The 14,197-nt window shown below is 36.9% G+C and overlaps 4 protein-coding genes across 10 annotated transcripts in view; 3 read left to right on the forward strand and 1 right to left on the reverse strand.

Annotated features, from left to right (window-relative positions):
• The first annotated feature begins 38 nt into the window (after nucleotides 1–38).
• LOC106651454 (integrator complex subunit 9) lies at nucleotides 39–3,276 on the forward strand. The gene is made up of 8 exons (XM_014369964.1): nucleotides 39–505; nucleotides 622–816; nucleotides 887–1,544; nucleotides 1,621–2,037; nucleotides 2,122–2,333; nucleotides 2,424–2,609; nucleotides 2,680–2,868; nucleotides 2,939–3,276. Exons 1-8 carry the CDS (start codon nucleotides 497–499, stop codon nucleotides 3,056–3,058), a joined length of 1,986 nt encoding a protein of 661 aa, XP_014225450.1. The 5' UTR covers nucleotides 39–496; the 3' UTR covers nucleotides 3,059–3,276.
• Nucleotides 3,120–7,692, reverse strand: LOC106651457 (FUN14 domain-containing protein 1). Of its 7 annotated transcripts, none has more exons than XM_014369968.2 (4): nucleotides 7,483–7,692; nucleotides 5,851–6,012; nucleotides 5,590–5,785; nucleotides 3,120–4,578 (listed from the first exon to the last, which is right to left on the reverse strand). In XM_014369968.2, the coding sequence occupies exons 2-4, from the start codon at nucleotides 6,003–6,005 to the stop codon at nucleotides 4,387–4,389; spliced, it is 543 nt and encodes a 180-aa protein (XP_014225454.1). In that variant the 5' UTR covers nucleotides 6,006–6,012; nucleotides 7,483–7,692; the 3' UTR covers nucleotides 3,120–4,386. The 7 variants fall into 7 exon arrangements, with proteins under 7 accessions (XP_014225454.1, XP_014225453.1, XP_014225458.1 ...); XM_014369967.2 differs by lacking the exon at nucleotides 7,483–7,692 and adding an exon at nucleotides 7,275–7,476; XM_014369972.2 differs by lacking the exon at nucleotides 7,483–7,692 and adding an exon at nucleotides 6,957–7,191.
• Nucleotides 7,693–8,109: 417 nt separating this feature from the next.
• Nucleotides 8,110–9,303, forward strand: LOC106651397 (40S ribosomal protein S16). Its single transcript, XM_014369874.2, has 5 exons — nucleotides 8,110–8,199; nucleotides 8,282–8,329; nucleotides 8,431–8,562; nucleotides 8,747–8,861; nucleotides 9,090–9,303. The coding sequence occupies exons 1-5, from the start codon at nucleotides 8,188–8,190 to the stop codon at nucleotides 9,233–9,235; spliced, it is 453 nt and encodes a 150-aa protein (XP_014225360.1). The 5' UTR covers nucleotides 8,110–8,187; the 3' UTR covers nucleotides 9,236–9,303.
• A 1,129-nt stretch (nucleotides 9,304–10,432) lies between these two features.
• The window catches only part of LOC106651610 (lysine-specific demethylase 6A), a 63,234-nt gene continuing 59,469 nt past the window's right edge, over nucleotides 10,433–14,197 (forward strand). The window contains exons 1-3 of the mRNA XM_023462299.1: nucleotides 10,433–11,163; nucleotides 11,585–11,859; nucleotides 11,931–12,039. Coding sequence (XP_023318067.1) covers nucleotides 11,096–11,163; nucleotides 11,585–11,859; nucleotides 11,931–12,039 — 452 coding nt within the window. The 5' untranslated portion in view covers nucleotides 10,433–11,095. The remainder of the gene's footprint in view (nucleotides 11,164–11,584; nucleotides 11,860–11,930; nucleotides 12,040–14,197) is intronic.

Below are 14,197 nucleotides of genomic sequence, written 5' to 3' on the forward strand. Positions count from 1 at the left end.
TTAAAAGCTCACTGTCAAGTCACTCAGCATTCAACTTTACATAGGAGAACCACCTTACGCTTACATGATGATCGTCCGTTGATACATTATTGAACTTTATTCATTAAATGATGCAATAGTTTAATACCAGTAAACAAGGAAGGTTGGAAAACAAATCAATAATTCTTTTTAACAATAATTTTTTCATTAATGAACGACAATCAGCCGATTATTTCACATTGGCATACATAAATGATGTTCTGTCAGAAACACGCGTTTCCGTATCGAACGTCAAAAAATCGCTTGCTCCAGTGTTGCCGCGCATCGAATTTAAAGTGCCATGTTTACCTAACTTTGCGGGCCGGCTGCTTATGGTGCTTAGGGGCAGAAATTTTAACCGGACATGTGCATAACTGTAAACAAATCGTGATATTCGTTTGCACTTTTGACATCTTTATTTTAAGACGGCGTTCGTCGGGTACTTTTTCATTCGTGTAAATAATTGTAAAATATTAAAATGAAATTGGTGAGTTTTTTTAGTGTGACCACTCGATTTAACCTCATTTTTTTGACATATTAAGTCGTTGTTATGATCAAATCATGAGAGAAAAGATTCGTATTTCAACTTGATGATTTTTTCAGTACTGTCTGTCCACCGAGCCCACTAAACCATGTTTAGTTGTCACTTTCAAGGGCATTACATTAATGCTAGATTGTGGCTTGAACATGCAATCAGTATTGAATTTCATGCCGCTACCCTTGGTACGTAGTGCCAAATTTGATGCTTTACCCTACTGGACACCCCGTGACGAATCCAAAGATTGGCAGATTGATAGGGTAAACATTGACATTAATAATTGTGTTCTTCTTGGATATCTGGATTCTATCAATAAATTTTATTTTCAAGGAATTAAAATCACATGCGGCTGCCAACAGACTTTTTGTTGATTCTGCTCCAGAATTCTGCCCTCCAGTTGAAAAAATTATAGATTTTTCTCAAATAGATGTCATTCTCATATCTAATTACACATGCATGCTGGCCCTACCATTCATAACGGAAGGGACTGGTTTCAAAGGTGTAATTTATGCGACAGAACCCACTCTTCAAATTGGCAGATTTTTCATGGAGGAATTAGTGGAGTTTATTGAACGTTCCCCAAAAGAAATTGTAGCTAAGCATTGGAAAGAAATGATACATGTGCTACCTCCTCCTCTCGCTGACTGTATAAAACCAAAGTCCTGGAAGCATATTTACTCAAAAGCAGCCATGAATGCAGCTCTTTCGCATATTCAACTTGTAGGATATGATCAGAAACTTGATGTATACGGAGCTTTGTCAGTTACAGCAATTAGTTCGGGTTACTGTTTAGGCAGCAGTAACTGGATTATAGCCAGTGATCATGAGAAAATTGCTTATGTGAGTGGTTCATCAACACTGACAACCCACCCTAAACCAATGGAACAAAATATGCTAAAGCATGCGAATGCAATAATTCTCACTGGCTTAGCTCCATTGCCAAATCAGAATCCTGATACTATGCTAGGAGAATTTTGTATGACAATTGGTTTGTAATAATTTATAATTATTTTAAACTTTAATACAAGACATATCCAAGCTTACTGTTTCTTTTATATTTTTAGCAACAACTTTACGCCAAGGGGGCTGTGTATTAATTCCTAGTTATCCTTCTGGTGTAATTTATGATTTATTTGAATGTTTAAGCATACATCTTGACAAGACTGGGCTATCTCAAGTACCTCTATTTTTTATATCACCTGTAGCAGAGACATCACTTGCCTATTCAAATATCTTTGCAGAATGGTTATCATCTGGCAAACAAAATAAAGTTTATTTGCCTGAAGAACCTTTCCCACATGCTTTTCTTGTAAAAAATGGTAAACTAAAACATTATACATCTACTCATGCAGAAGGCTTTAGTACAGAATACAGACAGCCTTGCGTTGTTTTTTGTGGCCACCCAAGTTTGAGATTTGGCGATGCCGTTCATTTTATGCAATTATGGAGCAATAATCCTCTGAATACAGTGATATTTACAGGTAAAAAATTTTCCAGAATATTGATATTCTTTTACCAAATTTTATTTCATTTTATTCAACAATACTAATTTTATATAATTACAGAACCGGATTTTGTAATAGAGCAATTGTTAGCACCATACTTGCCAATGGCTATGAAAGCATTACACTATCCCATTGATACTTCTCTGAACTTTTCTCAAGCTAATAAACTTATACGAGATTTAAAACCAGATCATCTAGTTGTACCAGAACGATATACTTTAGCTCCATTAACTGTGCCCCACAGAAATGACCTTGTGATTGAACCAATCGGGGTCAGTTGAAAAAATTTTTTAAAATAAATTATCTTTACTATTTTGTTTTTCAACTTTGTACAATACATACTACGTTTATTTTGATTTTAGGATAAACCGCTAATTACTTTTAACAGAGGTGAAGTAATTAAATTACCTATTAGAAGACAAAAAACAAGAGTTTTGCTTGAACCTGCTTTGGCAGAAACTATAAAACCTGTAGAAGTAAGGCCTGGTGTTTGTATGGCAACGGTTACTGCAGAACTTGAAGTTAAGGATAACACTTACACAATGAAGGTACAATTTAAAAATAATTCTTCACATGACTTGAGATTGACAGGCAAATTATAAAATATATATTTTTTAGTATCTTGAATCAAGGAATGGAAGAAAACGTAAAACACAGGGTCTACCTCCATCTAAAGAGGATGTTCTCAGAGGCAGAAGAATTGAATTTGGTTCAATTAATCCCGAAGTACTTATTCAAAAACTTAATCAGGAAGGCATAACTGGCGCTAAACTTCAGCGTACACCTCAATCAGCTGTAATATTATTGGTGAGTTTTTGTAAATATAAATGAATTGTCTATTGAGAACCATTGTAGTAATCAAAATTTTCATCTGTAGCAAGATTCAAATGCCAAAATTGAATTGCACGATAATTCGACGCTCATTTGTTGCAATGGAGACTTGAAAATAAGACGAAGACTAAGGATGTGTGTGCTGCAGTGCCTCAAACGTGTTTAAGAAACTATTATTAATATATCTTCGTAAAACAGAATAAAGTTTATTTTTACTCTTTTTCATACACTATGTAAATAATCATCGTTTATTGTAATTTAATTATTGAAACTATACATATTGTTTTGAAATTCCTCTTTAGAATTCAAGGCTTATACATTTTATTATTTAATTTAATATACAGATAAATGCTACATTATTTATCATTATTCAACAAGTGGTAATTTGAGAAGCTTAAATACTCCATTAATCATAATCTTTCTTTTTTGCTGCAAATCTATCGATCTGACGTGAATACGTGATTATATTGCATTATTAATTGTTTACCATTCAAACTTTATGTTTAATTTTGCTCAAATCTAAGTACAAGCAAATCACATTAATGCTTATGAGAACTAAGGGTGCAAAAAGTGTAAATAGTAAATAATCAAATTGCTTCTGCAATTTTTTTTATAAATAGACAAATACAATATGTACACAAACGAATGATAATAACATACCAAATGCATTTTAATCGCAGATGGTATGAGCGAGAAAGATTAAGTTTCCTATCGAAAAGAAAGACGACGAGTAAAGCGATTGAAACAAGTCAATCCAGACTAGCTAATAACTAAAGAAATGATGTAAAATAATAAAAGTATTTTCTGTTAAACAACTGAATCTGTATTAGTGGATTTTTTTCTCTATTCTAACGATCAACTTATCAGTAAGTTCTGTGAAAGCTGCAACTAAGTTGCTCGTGTAACTTATAATCTCATTCGTATATTCCTTTGACTTGTGGTGTATACATGAATGTTACGCATCTGTAGTTGGCTTCTTGCCTCTCTTTTAAGTAACATTTATCATCAAATATTAATAAAAATCAATTGAATACTTTAATTAATCATGAGTATGAATTCATCCGAGTATAACAAATCAGTCTCGAAACAGCCTTCAAGAGGTGAAGTTAGATATTTAAAAAAAAAATTTGTTCATTTTATCGCATAATATCTATTCAATATAATTTGTAACGCATTGAAACAAACACGATACTTGGAAAATTAATCGGAAAACCAACTACAGGCACAGTATAGAAAAACGCTTCGTTACTTGCAGGGCAGACGAATCGCACTGATCGCGCCGCGCTCTTAGACGTGCTCTTTCAGTTGTTCCCTGCACCAAGCTCGAAAATCAAAAAATCTCGCTTTAGCGTCCTCGTACATGTCCATCATCTGGTCGAGCACGTCGACTCCCTTATCGGCGTCGGTCGCCTGGGGCGGCGGCTGAAGCAGGGTCGACGCTTTGCGGCTGCTGCTGCTGCGCGCGTCCCAGAGGAGCGCGCAGCAGTCGCTTACCTAGTTGCCCGTCGCCACCCCTATCGCCACGCCCGCGGCGAACGAGACGAGGAAGACGTGCAGCTCCTGGGTGCGGAACGACGTGTGGCTGTCGCCGCCGGTGAGATTCTGATACCAGCGACGGGTTCGAGTCTCGCCGTTCTTCAGCAGCTGCTCGGCTTTGTCCATTTTCTTGTCGACGTACCTCTCCATCTGCAAGGAATTCATTATTGTCCGGGGAAAAGTTTTTTATAAAAAATTTAAAAGTTAATCGAGTAAAATAATTATTTAGTAATCTTGTTTGTATATTATGAATTAAATGAAACATGCAAAAATTAGTGTAGCTAAAGTCTATTGGTAACATTTAAAAATATTTTTCCCCAGACATGAACCAGGGTGATCTATTTTCTAAAAATTCAATACAACAGAACTCATTAAAAATGCAAAAAAAATTTATTTTCTATTTACAATTACACAGATGAAAACTAAGAGCTTTCGTTGTACTTAAGAATTTCTTAAGCTATTTCACTTTTTGGCATAATCATACAAATGTATCAATTGAATCAATTTGAGAGTTTAAATAAATCGCTTTAAATCCAAAGTTATCAATAGACATAATTGGTCTTACATAAAAAAAATGTAAGTGTTGGTGAACTAAATGATAAGATAATATAAAATGTTATATAATCAGTCAGTGTCAAATTATTTACTGATCACTAATTTTTATGAGTTCATTGAGGTCAGATTTTAAGATTTTAGAGGCAAGCCAAGGCTTATAATTTGCTTTAGCAAACAATAATCAGATTGAATTACATATTTTTACAGGCAGTAGTGATATTTCGAATTTTGAAATCTAATACTTTATAATTTGAATCTATAAGCTTTGCATTCCACTTGTTCGAAAATCGTAAGAGAAGTGCGGCTATCGTCACGATATATCTTTCTTTTCGTTGAGTTCATTGTTTTAACACTTATGAGGCGATGCCAATAATAAAGCCACCGAGAAAACTGGTAGCCAAAAATTGGTTTGTTCGACAAAACATTCCTACCTGAAAATTATACAATAATGTCCGCGAGTTTAGTATTTTTCAATGAATGATGTTAACATCAAAGAATTGTTGTGTTGATTGCATTAGTGCATTATTGATTTGTAAATTAAAAGTCAACAACAATGCTTCAGTGTAACCAGTGTAAATAATAACATAGCAGTTTCAAAAATAATACCTTATCCATGAATTTAGGGCCTTCTCCAGTGATCCTTTCTTCAACTTTATCAGCAATCTTATCAGCTTTCTTTTGAATCTTATCCCAGTTGATTTTAATATATCCTTGGTTGGCAGCAATTTGAAGCATAATGATACCGCCACCGACTGCAAAGGCAGCAACTTTTCCCACCTTCATTGTCAGGAAGCCAGTTGCCCTGCAAATAATAATTAATAATTTAATTTATGATTCTGTAAGTTATGAGATGTTGATAATTCTTACCATCCTGAAGCTGCTCCAATGGCGATTTGTTTACTGGCCGATGTTTTGCTGACATCCCCAAGGATTTTATCTAAAAAGCTCTTGGCATCTTTCGCCACATCAGAAACTTCCCTGTTGGCATCTTCCTTGCCTTTCTTGGAATTGGGCAGACTCATCTTAAGACTGTAAAACAATTTACAAGATTTTGAGAAAAAGGAAAAAAATGTGATGCATCAACTTTTGATAACAAACTCAATAGTACGCCAGGATAAAGATACCTATTAGCATCAGTAAATAATTCTCCTGACATAATATTGAATTTTCAAAAATTTAGAATTTAATTTTGATTGATGACGAAAGAAATAACTAAGTATTGCTCTAATATTTCGTCATCGCATCCAAAACTTTAACCCTAGTGAAACTTGACAAATCTATTTTGAAATTTTGAAATTGTTTGTGAATATAGCAGTTACCAAGCAACAAAAAAGTTTTCTGCTTGTTTCGTATTTTTTTTTTCTTAGCAAGTTGTGCGCAATTAACTTCAATTAACTTCAAAAAATAGACAGAAAAGCCAAGATACGAAAATGACAATTCTTCAGTTACGCTCGCGTTTACAATATCTACCGAATATTTTCCGACAATTGTCATTTTCCATCTGGTTCTCGGGCACGATCCCCAATGCATTCTACCTAATTTTCTAAAATATTACTAAATTAGCTCGAACGGTGCAAAGGATGTAGTTTAAAAATCATAAAGATGCAAAATTAATAAGCGCGATAAAGCCAGTACAGTCGCTTAATGTACCACTGCCTCGCGCACGGCACGTCAAATCAGTCCGAATATAAAGTATGACTAAGAGAGTGAACACAAGGCACGTACATAACGCGATATTCGAAGGCCAGTTCGAAAGGTAATTTCAGCTTTTTGCGATACTTATTTCGGTAATGCAAGACGAGGCGAGTATCAAAACAGATATTTGACGAAGGCGCAGCGCAACAGCGGAGCTTCGTTGTGTTGTTGTTACATGCAACGAGAGAGGATTATTACATTTGTGTGTCAATGTAAAGCGGAGCAGAGCAGAGCAGCGCAGCCTGAAGCACAGAACAGCCCCACACACACACACTTACGACAATGCACCGACCCCCGACGCGCGTTCGAATCAATAATCGAAACTCTCGTTTGCAAAGAGTTGATGAACCTTCTCGATGTGTGTCTCTCGCTGTGTACGTCCCGAGAAAAATTGATCGATCCACGATTGATATTCCCGCACGTAGAAGCGACAATTACGTCGCGAGCAACAATAGAGATCCGTATAAATAAAGGATGACGATGCGTGAGGCATGCAGTATTAAAACACACACACACAACATATAATACATATATATAATATATAGCTCTAGACTAGAAAGAGAGAGAACGTTGGTTGGCCTGAAAATAGGATCTACCGTTTGCAGATGCTCGTCACGCTCTCCAACATTACTTTTTTTTTTTACAATATTATATTATAACACAGAGACAGAGATTTAGATTAAAATGGTCGAGAGTATCCCCGGCCGCGCACAAGCACGATCAAAAATCAAAGAGACAGAGATTTATTATTTTATTATTTATTAGTTATATAGCGAGCGAATGCGTTCGGTAATTTGGCTTTACCCTGTGGTATCTCGAGTCCTACTTGGGATCACTATATGCTATGCAGCAGTATACTGGACGCAACGATTTTTGCCCAGTGCCGTATAACAACTGCTACTGTGCAGCTGCTATGTGTTACGTGCCTTCTCGCGAAAAACGCTTGTGGCAGACTACTCTACTCTGTGTGCAATTGCGAGCGCACGGCGCAGAAGCGCAAAATGTGTGTATGTACTTTTTCGCGACGACCCGAGACGACGTTCGGTATATATCGTATCGCTGTGCAGAGAGCCGCGCGTGGGACGGGGGTACGGCGGGGGGTAGAAGGGTCCTCTCGGGTCAGTCTAGCACACGCAGCGTTCTGCGTTGTTGTGTTTTGTGTTGGGAGATATCGAATGTAGAGAGCGACACCGCTCGTCGCGCGGATAAGTCGAAGTTCGAAATCAATTATTTGAATGTTGTAAATTAAGAAATTTAAAGCTAAAAATAATTTTGCCGTCGATCGTATCGAGATTGTTTTAGAGTATTTTTTCAAGATGGAACGAAAATACGAAAAGAAAAATGATCAAAAAGTACTTTTAATTACTTTCGTACGGCGCTACTCTTTATGGTGCCTAAATTTCGAGACTTTGCGCAGCCGACCGCGTCGACGGCGGTGTCGCCTCCAGCTGCACGAGGATTTCTCGTCTCTTTTCCCCGGCGCGCGTGTGACCGACTCGATCGCTCAAAATGCAGCAAAAAGTAAATATTTCTTACAACAAAGACAGCTCGATCGTTTTTTGTTTGATTTTTCTTTTTGCTAATCAACTTTGCTCCTTTTCAGAAGCAGAAGAAGCCTCAGATTCAATCCGTCCAGGTGTTCGGACGTAAAGTAAGTTTACCCAGTGTGCTTGTTGTGCTTGATTGAGGTTAACGTGGATTCAACTCGAGTACGGTATTTTAATAGTGTATTTTTGATTTGTTTTTGTTCAGAAAACCGCCACGGCTGTTGCCTACTGCAAGAGAGGATCCGGTCTCCTGAAGGTCAATGGCAGGCCTTTGGAACTCGTCGAGCCCAAGATGCTCCAATACAAACTCCAGGAACCAATCCTGCTTCTTGGCAAGGTAACTTTTCAACCTTCACCCGTTTGTTTTTGTCACCTCGCACTTTGTTATTGCAAAATGATGAGTTAAACTTATTCCGAACATGAATCGATGTGAAATAAAAACTTTCTCTGATGTCTTTTTAAAACTAACTGCATGAACTTTGTTTAATAATTTTGTCTTTTGACATTTGTATTTTTTATAGGACAAGTTCCAGGATGTTGACATTCGTGTCAGAGTGAACGGTGGAGGTCATGTTGCACAGATTTATGCCATCAGGCAAGCAATTGCCAAATCTCTTGTTGCTTTCTATCAGAAATGTAAGTATTTTAAGCAATATTTATATTTTATTAGTACAATATACGTAAAACACATAATGAAACATACAATTTAGCATTCGAGCCTTTACTTTTTTTTTTTGTTAAATGCTTAAGTCAAAGTAAAAATTTTGATTTATTTAAAATAATAACTTTATAGTGACCAATAGTATTATTTTTATTGCTTTAAATAACCACACACTAAATAATTTTGTTTATTTCAAATTCTAGACGTTGATGAAGCAAGCAAGAAGGAAATCAAGGATATCCTTATCCAGTACGACAGAACTCTCTTGGTCGCTGATCCCAGGAGGTGCGAACCCAAGAAGTTTGGTGGTCCGGGTGCTCGTGCTCGTTACCAAAAATCTTATCGTTAAAACTTTTTTACGCATTATTTTTATGCAATAAAAATAAGAAATAAATCTAAAACCCAGTATTTTTTATACACCAAAGAACGTGTCGTTTATTTATTCACATATTCAACTTTAAAACATGCATTTTTATACATTCAGAAGTGACCAATATGAACGAGGTCGCATGTACGCGTAAAATGCATTTTACATGAAGTGCATATCGTCGATTGCCAACTTGGCATCATGAAGTGCGAAGCCAAAATTGAACGAAACTCGAAAGTAAACTCACGTCTTTGCATGAATTACTATTATACAACTAAAACTTCGAGGCAAATACAACATTTTCGCATAATTAGGCGTAAAAATAAGTTACAGTTAAAGCTAATTAAAGCTGAAGTAGGCTACGAAATGTTAAATTGTTGCAACGAGTAACTTGGCAGAATAGCAAAAATCTTTACGAAGCCGGCTCGCAATATTTCACGCGATAAACATTGAAAAATTCGCCAACGTTTACCCCATAGCATTCTTATTGCAAGAACGTCATTTCGTCATTGAGCACCATCGAAAGCCATTTCCATAGGGAATTTTTTAAACATTTAAAAAATTGAAAACAACATTCGAGAAATTCGGAGTTAACACGCACGATTCGGCGTCGCTCGCTCCAAACACACCGCAGACTCACGCCCTCTGGACGGCGTTTCGCGGAATGCAAAAATAATATTGCACGAAAGCCACGCGTACGTTGTGCATCAGTCTTACATACCCACACGCGGTATCCGAAACCTCTACGTTTTCTGCGCGTTGTGTCGTCGTGTAAAATACAAAGCCTGCCTGCGCGCCGTGGCGAGGTTAACACAGTCTCGCACACATCAATTTTTCGTCTAATTATTTGTGTTTATCGAGCCGAGCAAATTCGCGAGACTCCGTGATCCTCGTCTGCACGCCGGTATATATTTTCGCAGCGGACACAGGCAGCAGCCTCGTCGTCGCGCAGTTGCGTTCGATTGGATCGCGAATCGCATCTGATCGCAGAAATTCAAACGTTTCGCGTTCGCGAGAGGACCCACGCAATTTCCCCGGGAGTGTGTGCAGTGCCAGTGTGCAGTGGAGAATTTTTGTTCGTGTATACGTGATAAAATTATGAAAAACGGAGCGCGGAGGAAATAAAAAAAAAAAAAAAAAAAAGGAAAAAAAAAAAAAAAACANCATAGACCGCTGTTTCTTTTTTTTTTTCTTTTTTTATTTCGTTCTTTCGCATCGGAGCACGTAGTGAAGCTCGCTCGCTTGGCTGCTGTCGTGTGCGTGCGTGTGCGCGGAAACAGCACACGAGATCGTCGTATTTTTTTTTTCTGCACCAAAAGAAGTACACATATATAACTATCATCGCCGCGACGTCGAGAGCCGGGCCCAGAGAGAGCAAAAGAGAGAGAGAGAGCGAAAGAGAGGTTCGCGTTCGCATGCGAAATAAGGCATCATCGCAGCGAAGCGACGATGGCATCGCCGTTACCTCGTCGTCGTTATTGCATTATTCTTGGCGGCCGCAACGACGAGACCATCAGCAGTGCAAAATGTTACGTGTGATCGAGGGGCGCCAACGCCGAGATTAACGGCCGTTATTACAGTGTATATTTATTATAAATGTTTTGGTGTACGCACAGCCGTGAGTGAGAGAGAGAGAGCTGAAAAAGTGCCTATATAGAGAGAGTTGTGTTTTCGAGTGCTCGACACGATCCGGGTGAAAGTGCATGTTTTTGTGTACACAAAAAGTGGCTTACGTTTATCCTAGCGTTAGTGCGTTCATTTATTTATCTTTTCCCGAGGGAAGTGAGCTTTTTCGCGTCTTGGACGCGACACGCAGCCCAGTAATAGAGCCCAACGAGCGAGATGGCTCAAGAACCGGACGAATTGAATCTAACGCCGCAGGAGTTGCAAACCCTTTCGGAGTTAGATAGGTTAGTATCGCCAACCAGTCATGGGTGACGTTTTAACCGCCCCTTTTCGCTCGAAACAATTTGAGCATGCCAGACATTTTTGTTTATTTCTCGAGTTCGAGCTTGGCATTTTGCATATGATTGCCAGTTCGATTGAGTTTTTAATGAGATTTTTTAATGAGAAAAGTCTTTGTATACCAATATTGATATGGAATAATTTTGTATTTTGAATTCTAGATTCTTCCATTGAAATTTGATTGAACTAGAGTACTAATAATTTTATTTTGTTTTTTTTTTTTTTTAATTGACACAAAGCTATAAAGCTGTAAGAGTTATGTTATTTTCCCACTGAATATGAGATAATAGTTAAGGACATGCAACAAGTGTGCATGATGTTACAGATAAACAACTTTATTAACTATGAATTATTTTCATGTTCCAGTCGACAATTTTCTTTCTTGAAATTGAATTCATCAGAACAAACCAAAAAGAAAGCCTTAGTGGTCCGTGCAATCAAATATTTAGAGAGAATGTTAGTGCAAGCGCAATCTGAAAAGCAGCGCAGAAAAAAAGTCGATAGCAATAGCAATAAAACAAATTTAGAAGGAAGTAAAGATAAAGAGGATGATGAAGAAGACAAAGGTATCATCAGTATTGACCCAAAAACATATTGTAAATTAGGACATTTTCACTTGTTATTAGAAGATTATACAAAAGGTTTGTTGAGACTTTAACAAAATTAACAAATTCAACTTATGAGATGTATAATTTCTGATTGATCTTTTTAGCAATGTCTGCATACCAAAAATTTTACTCGTTATCTAAAGATTATTGGAGAGACCCTTGTTTCCTGTATGGTTTAGGACTGGTGTATTTTCACTTCAACGCATACCAATGGTATGTAATTTATTGTTTTAATAATACATTTTTTTCATATTTAAATCTTTTCACTGCGCTGTTCTAGAATTAGCGTAACATACATTCTACAAAATAGTGCGTTGTTTATGAGTGGTTTTTATTAGTTAAACAATTTTATGACCTATATTTTATAATGAATTTGCATTAATGCTTTATAATAGAATGAATCCTAAAATAATTTACTATTAATTTGTAAAACAAACTATTTCCATTTCTTAACCAAAGTTTTTATAAAGAATTTATCGCATTAAGAACTTCAGTTGGTAAAACAGTGTCAGTTTAGACATTAATGATTGAAGCTCAACAATAAATGAGTAAATTATTCTGTTTCTTCATTGAATGTTCTTAAATGATTTCTAATTCTTTTATAATTTAAATAAGATAAAGTATTTAATTATTAAATCATAAATTTTACTTAATTAATGAGACCCTAGTATATTTGAAAGACAATAGATGGCAGGACCTAACAGTTTGTAAAGTTTATTTGACTCAATTAACAAATAAATGAAGATTTCATAAAAATTCATAAACAAATATTAAAATTATTCATCAAAACGATACAATTTACTACTAAAAACTTCACATCTGACCTGCAATTAAAACGTTTATAAAATCAATTTATTTTAAAATTCTGCTCCTAAATTTTCTCGATCCAAGCATATGAAGACACAGAAATTTCGAAACTCAATAGAACGCTCGATAACTGATGACGTTTGAAGAAAAAAGTATCATCGTCGCTTACTTTGACAGCTCGAGGGGCAATAAATTGAATCTCGATATAGCGTATACGCGTCTACTCGCATCGACACAAATGTCATCCCACCACTCTTACTCTTTTTTTTTTCTTTCATCAAACGACTGTCCCATCGATTCCTTTATTCAACAAACGAATTTTGAAACTTTTCTCACACTCGCGCGATTATTCCGTCGGAACAAAAACATTTCAATTTGCCGTATATTAACGTCGCACGTAAACACGGGCAGTCTGCAATTGCGAGATCGAGCGCATACGTGCTCGCGTGCAGCGATCGCATGGCGGCAACAGCGACGACGGTGGTGGCGGCGGCACAGCAGCATCGGTCTTCTGCTACTCTATATACTCTTCTGCGCTATTATTCCCATTTCAGGGGCGTGGAGTGGCTATATATCGTACAAACTGCTGCTCCGAATTTTCTGCGCTCGAGATTCGCTCTCTATATAATAATAATACACGTGCTCTCGTATATTTTGACTTGCGAAATTTTACGAGGCTATCGATTCTGCCGCTAGCTGTTGTTGTTGTTGATTATCTCTTCGAAGTCGCGGAATTTAAATTTAGGCAGCGATAACTAATTATTTTTAAACCTCTTCACCGAGTTTTGTTAAAAAATATAAAAAAAATAAAGATGTTATTCTGTCAAACGTGGTCAGAGATGAAAACTGAAGTCACGCGATTATCTCGCTTCACCTTTCTAATCGTCGTCGTATAACGGCAAGCAGAGCAAGCACCAAAAGCTGAGTGCGGTATTATAATATAAACATTTCAAACAGTCGATAGATTTTCCATACGTAACAAATGTACATAAAAATTGCCAAACGATAAAAACATTTCACTTCATTCTGGAAAACGCGAGCGTTGCGAGAGGAAAAAGCTGTTTTTAGGTATAACGAGCAAATTGGGTCGAGCCACAGGTATCCCCGCGTCGATTTTTCGTCGTTGTCGCGTGTTTGTGTTTTTATTATATATACAGCAATCGTACCATAATACAACATCGAATTGCGGGAGAAAAGCCGCGGCACGAAACTCGTGACCCGTCGTGAGCCGTGTCGCGTTGCCCAATCGATATAAATAACGTAATCATAAAAATTGGTAAAAAAAATAAAATAAAATAAAGCAGCCACGATATAATAGCGAGTCTCGACTCTCGACCCTACGCCCACAGTACGGACCAACTCGATCTTTATCGAGAAAAAATGAATCGGTTCGTTCTCCTCGTTCATATAGTCGTTCCGGTATTACCTTTATAAGATATTGGGCTCGTTTATATAGACGACGACAGGCTGTCTAGAAATTTTAAAATCACGTGGGCTCGAAACAATGATACACATAAAATAGAAAATAAGCGTATCTGTGTGTGTAGGTATTACGACAGAGCGA

This window comes from Trichogramma pretiosum, unplaced genomic scaffold (genome assembly GCF_000599845.2).
Source record: "Trichogramma pretiosum strain Unisexual culture from Peru unplaced genomic scaffold, Tpre_2.0 scaffold3, whole genome shotgun sequence".
Taxonomy (NCBI): domain Eukaryota; kingdom Metazoa; phylum Arthropoda; class Insecta; order Hymenoptera; family Trichogrammatidae; genus Trichogramma; species Trichogramma pretiosum.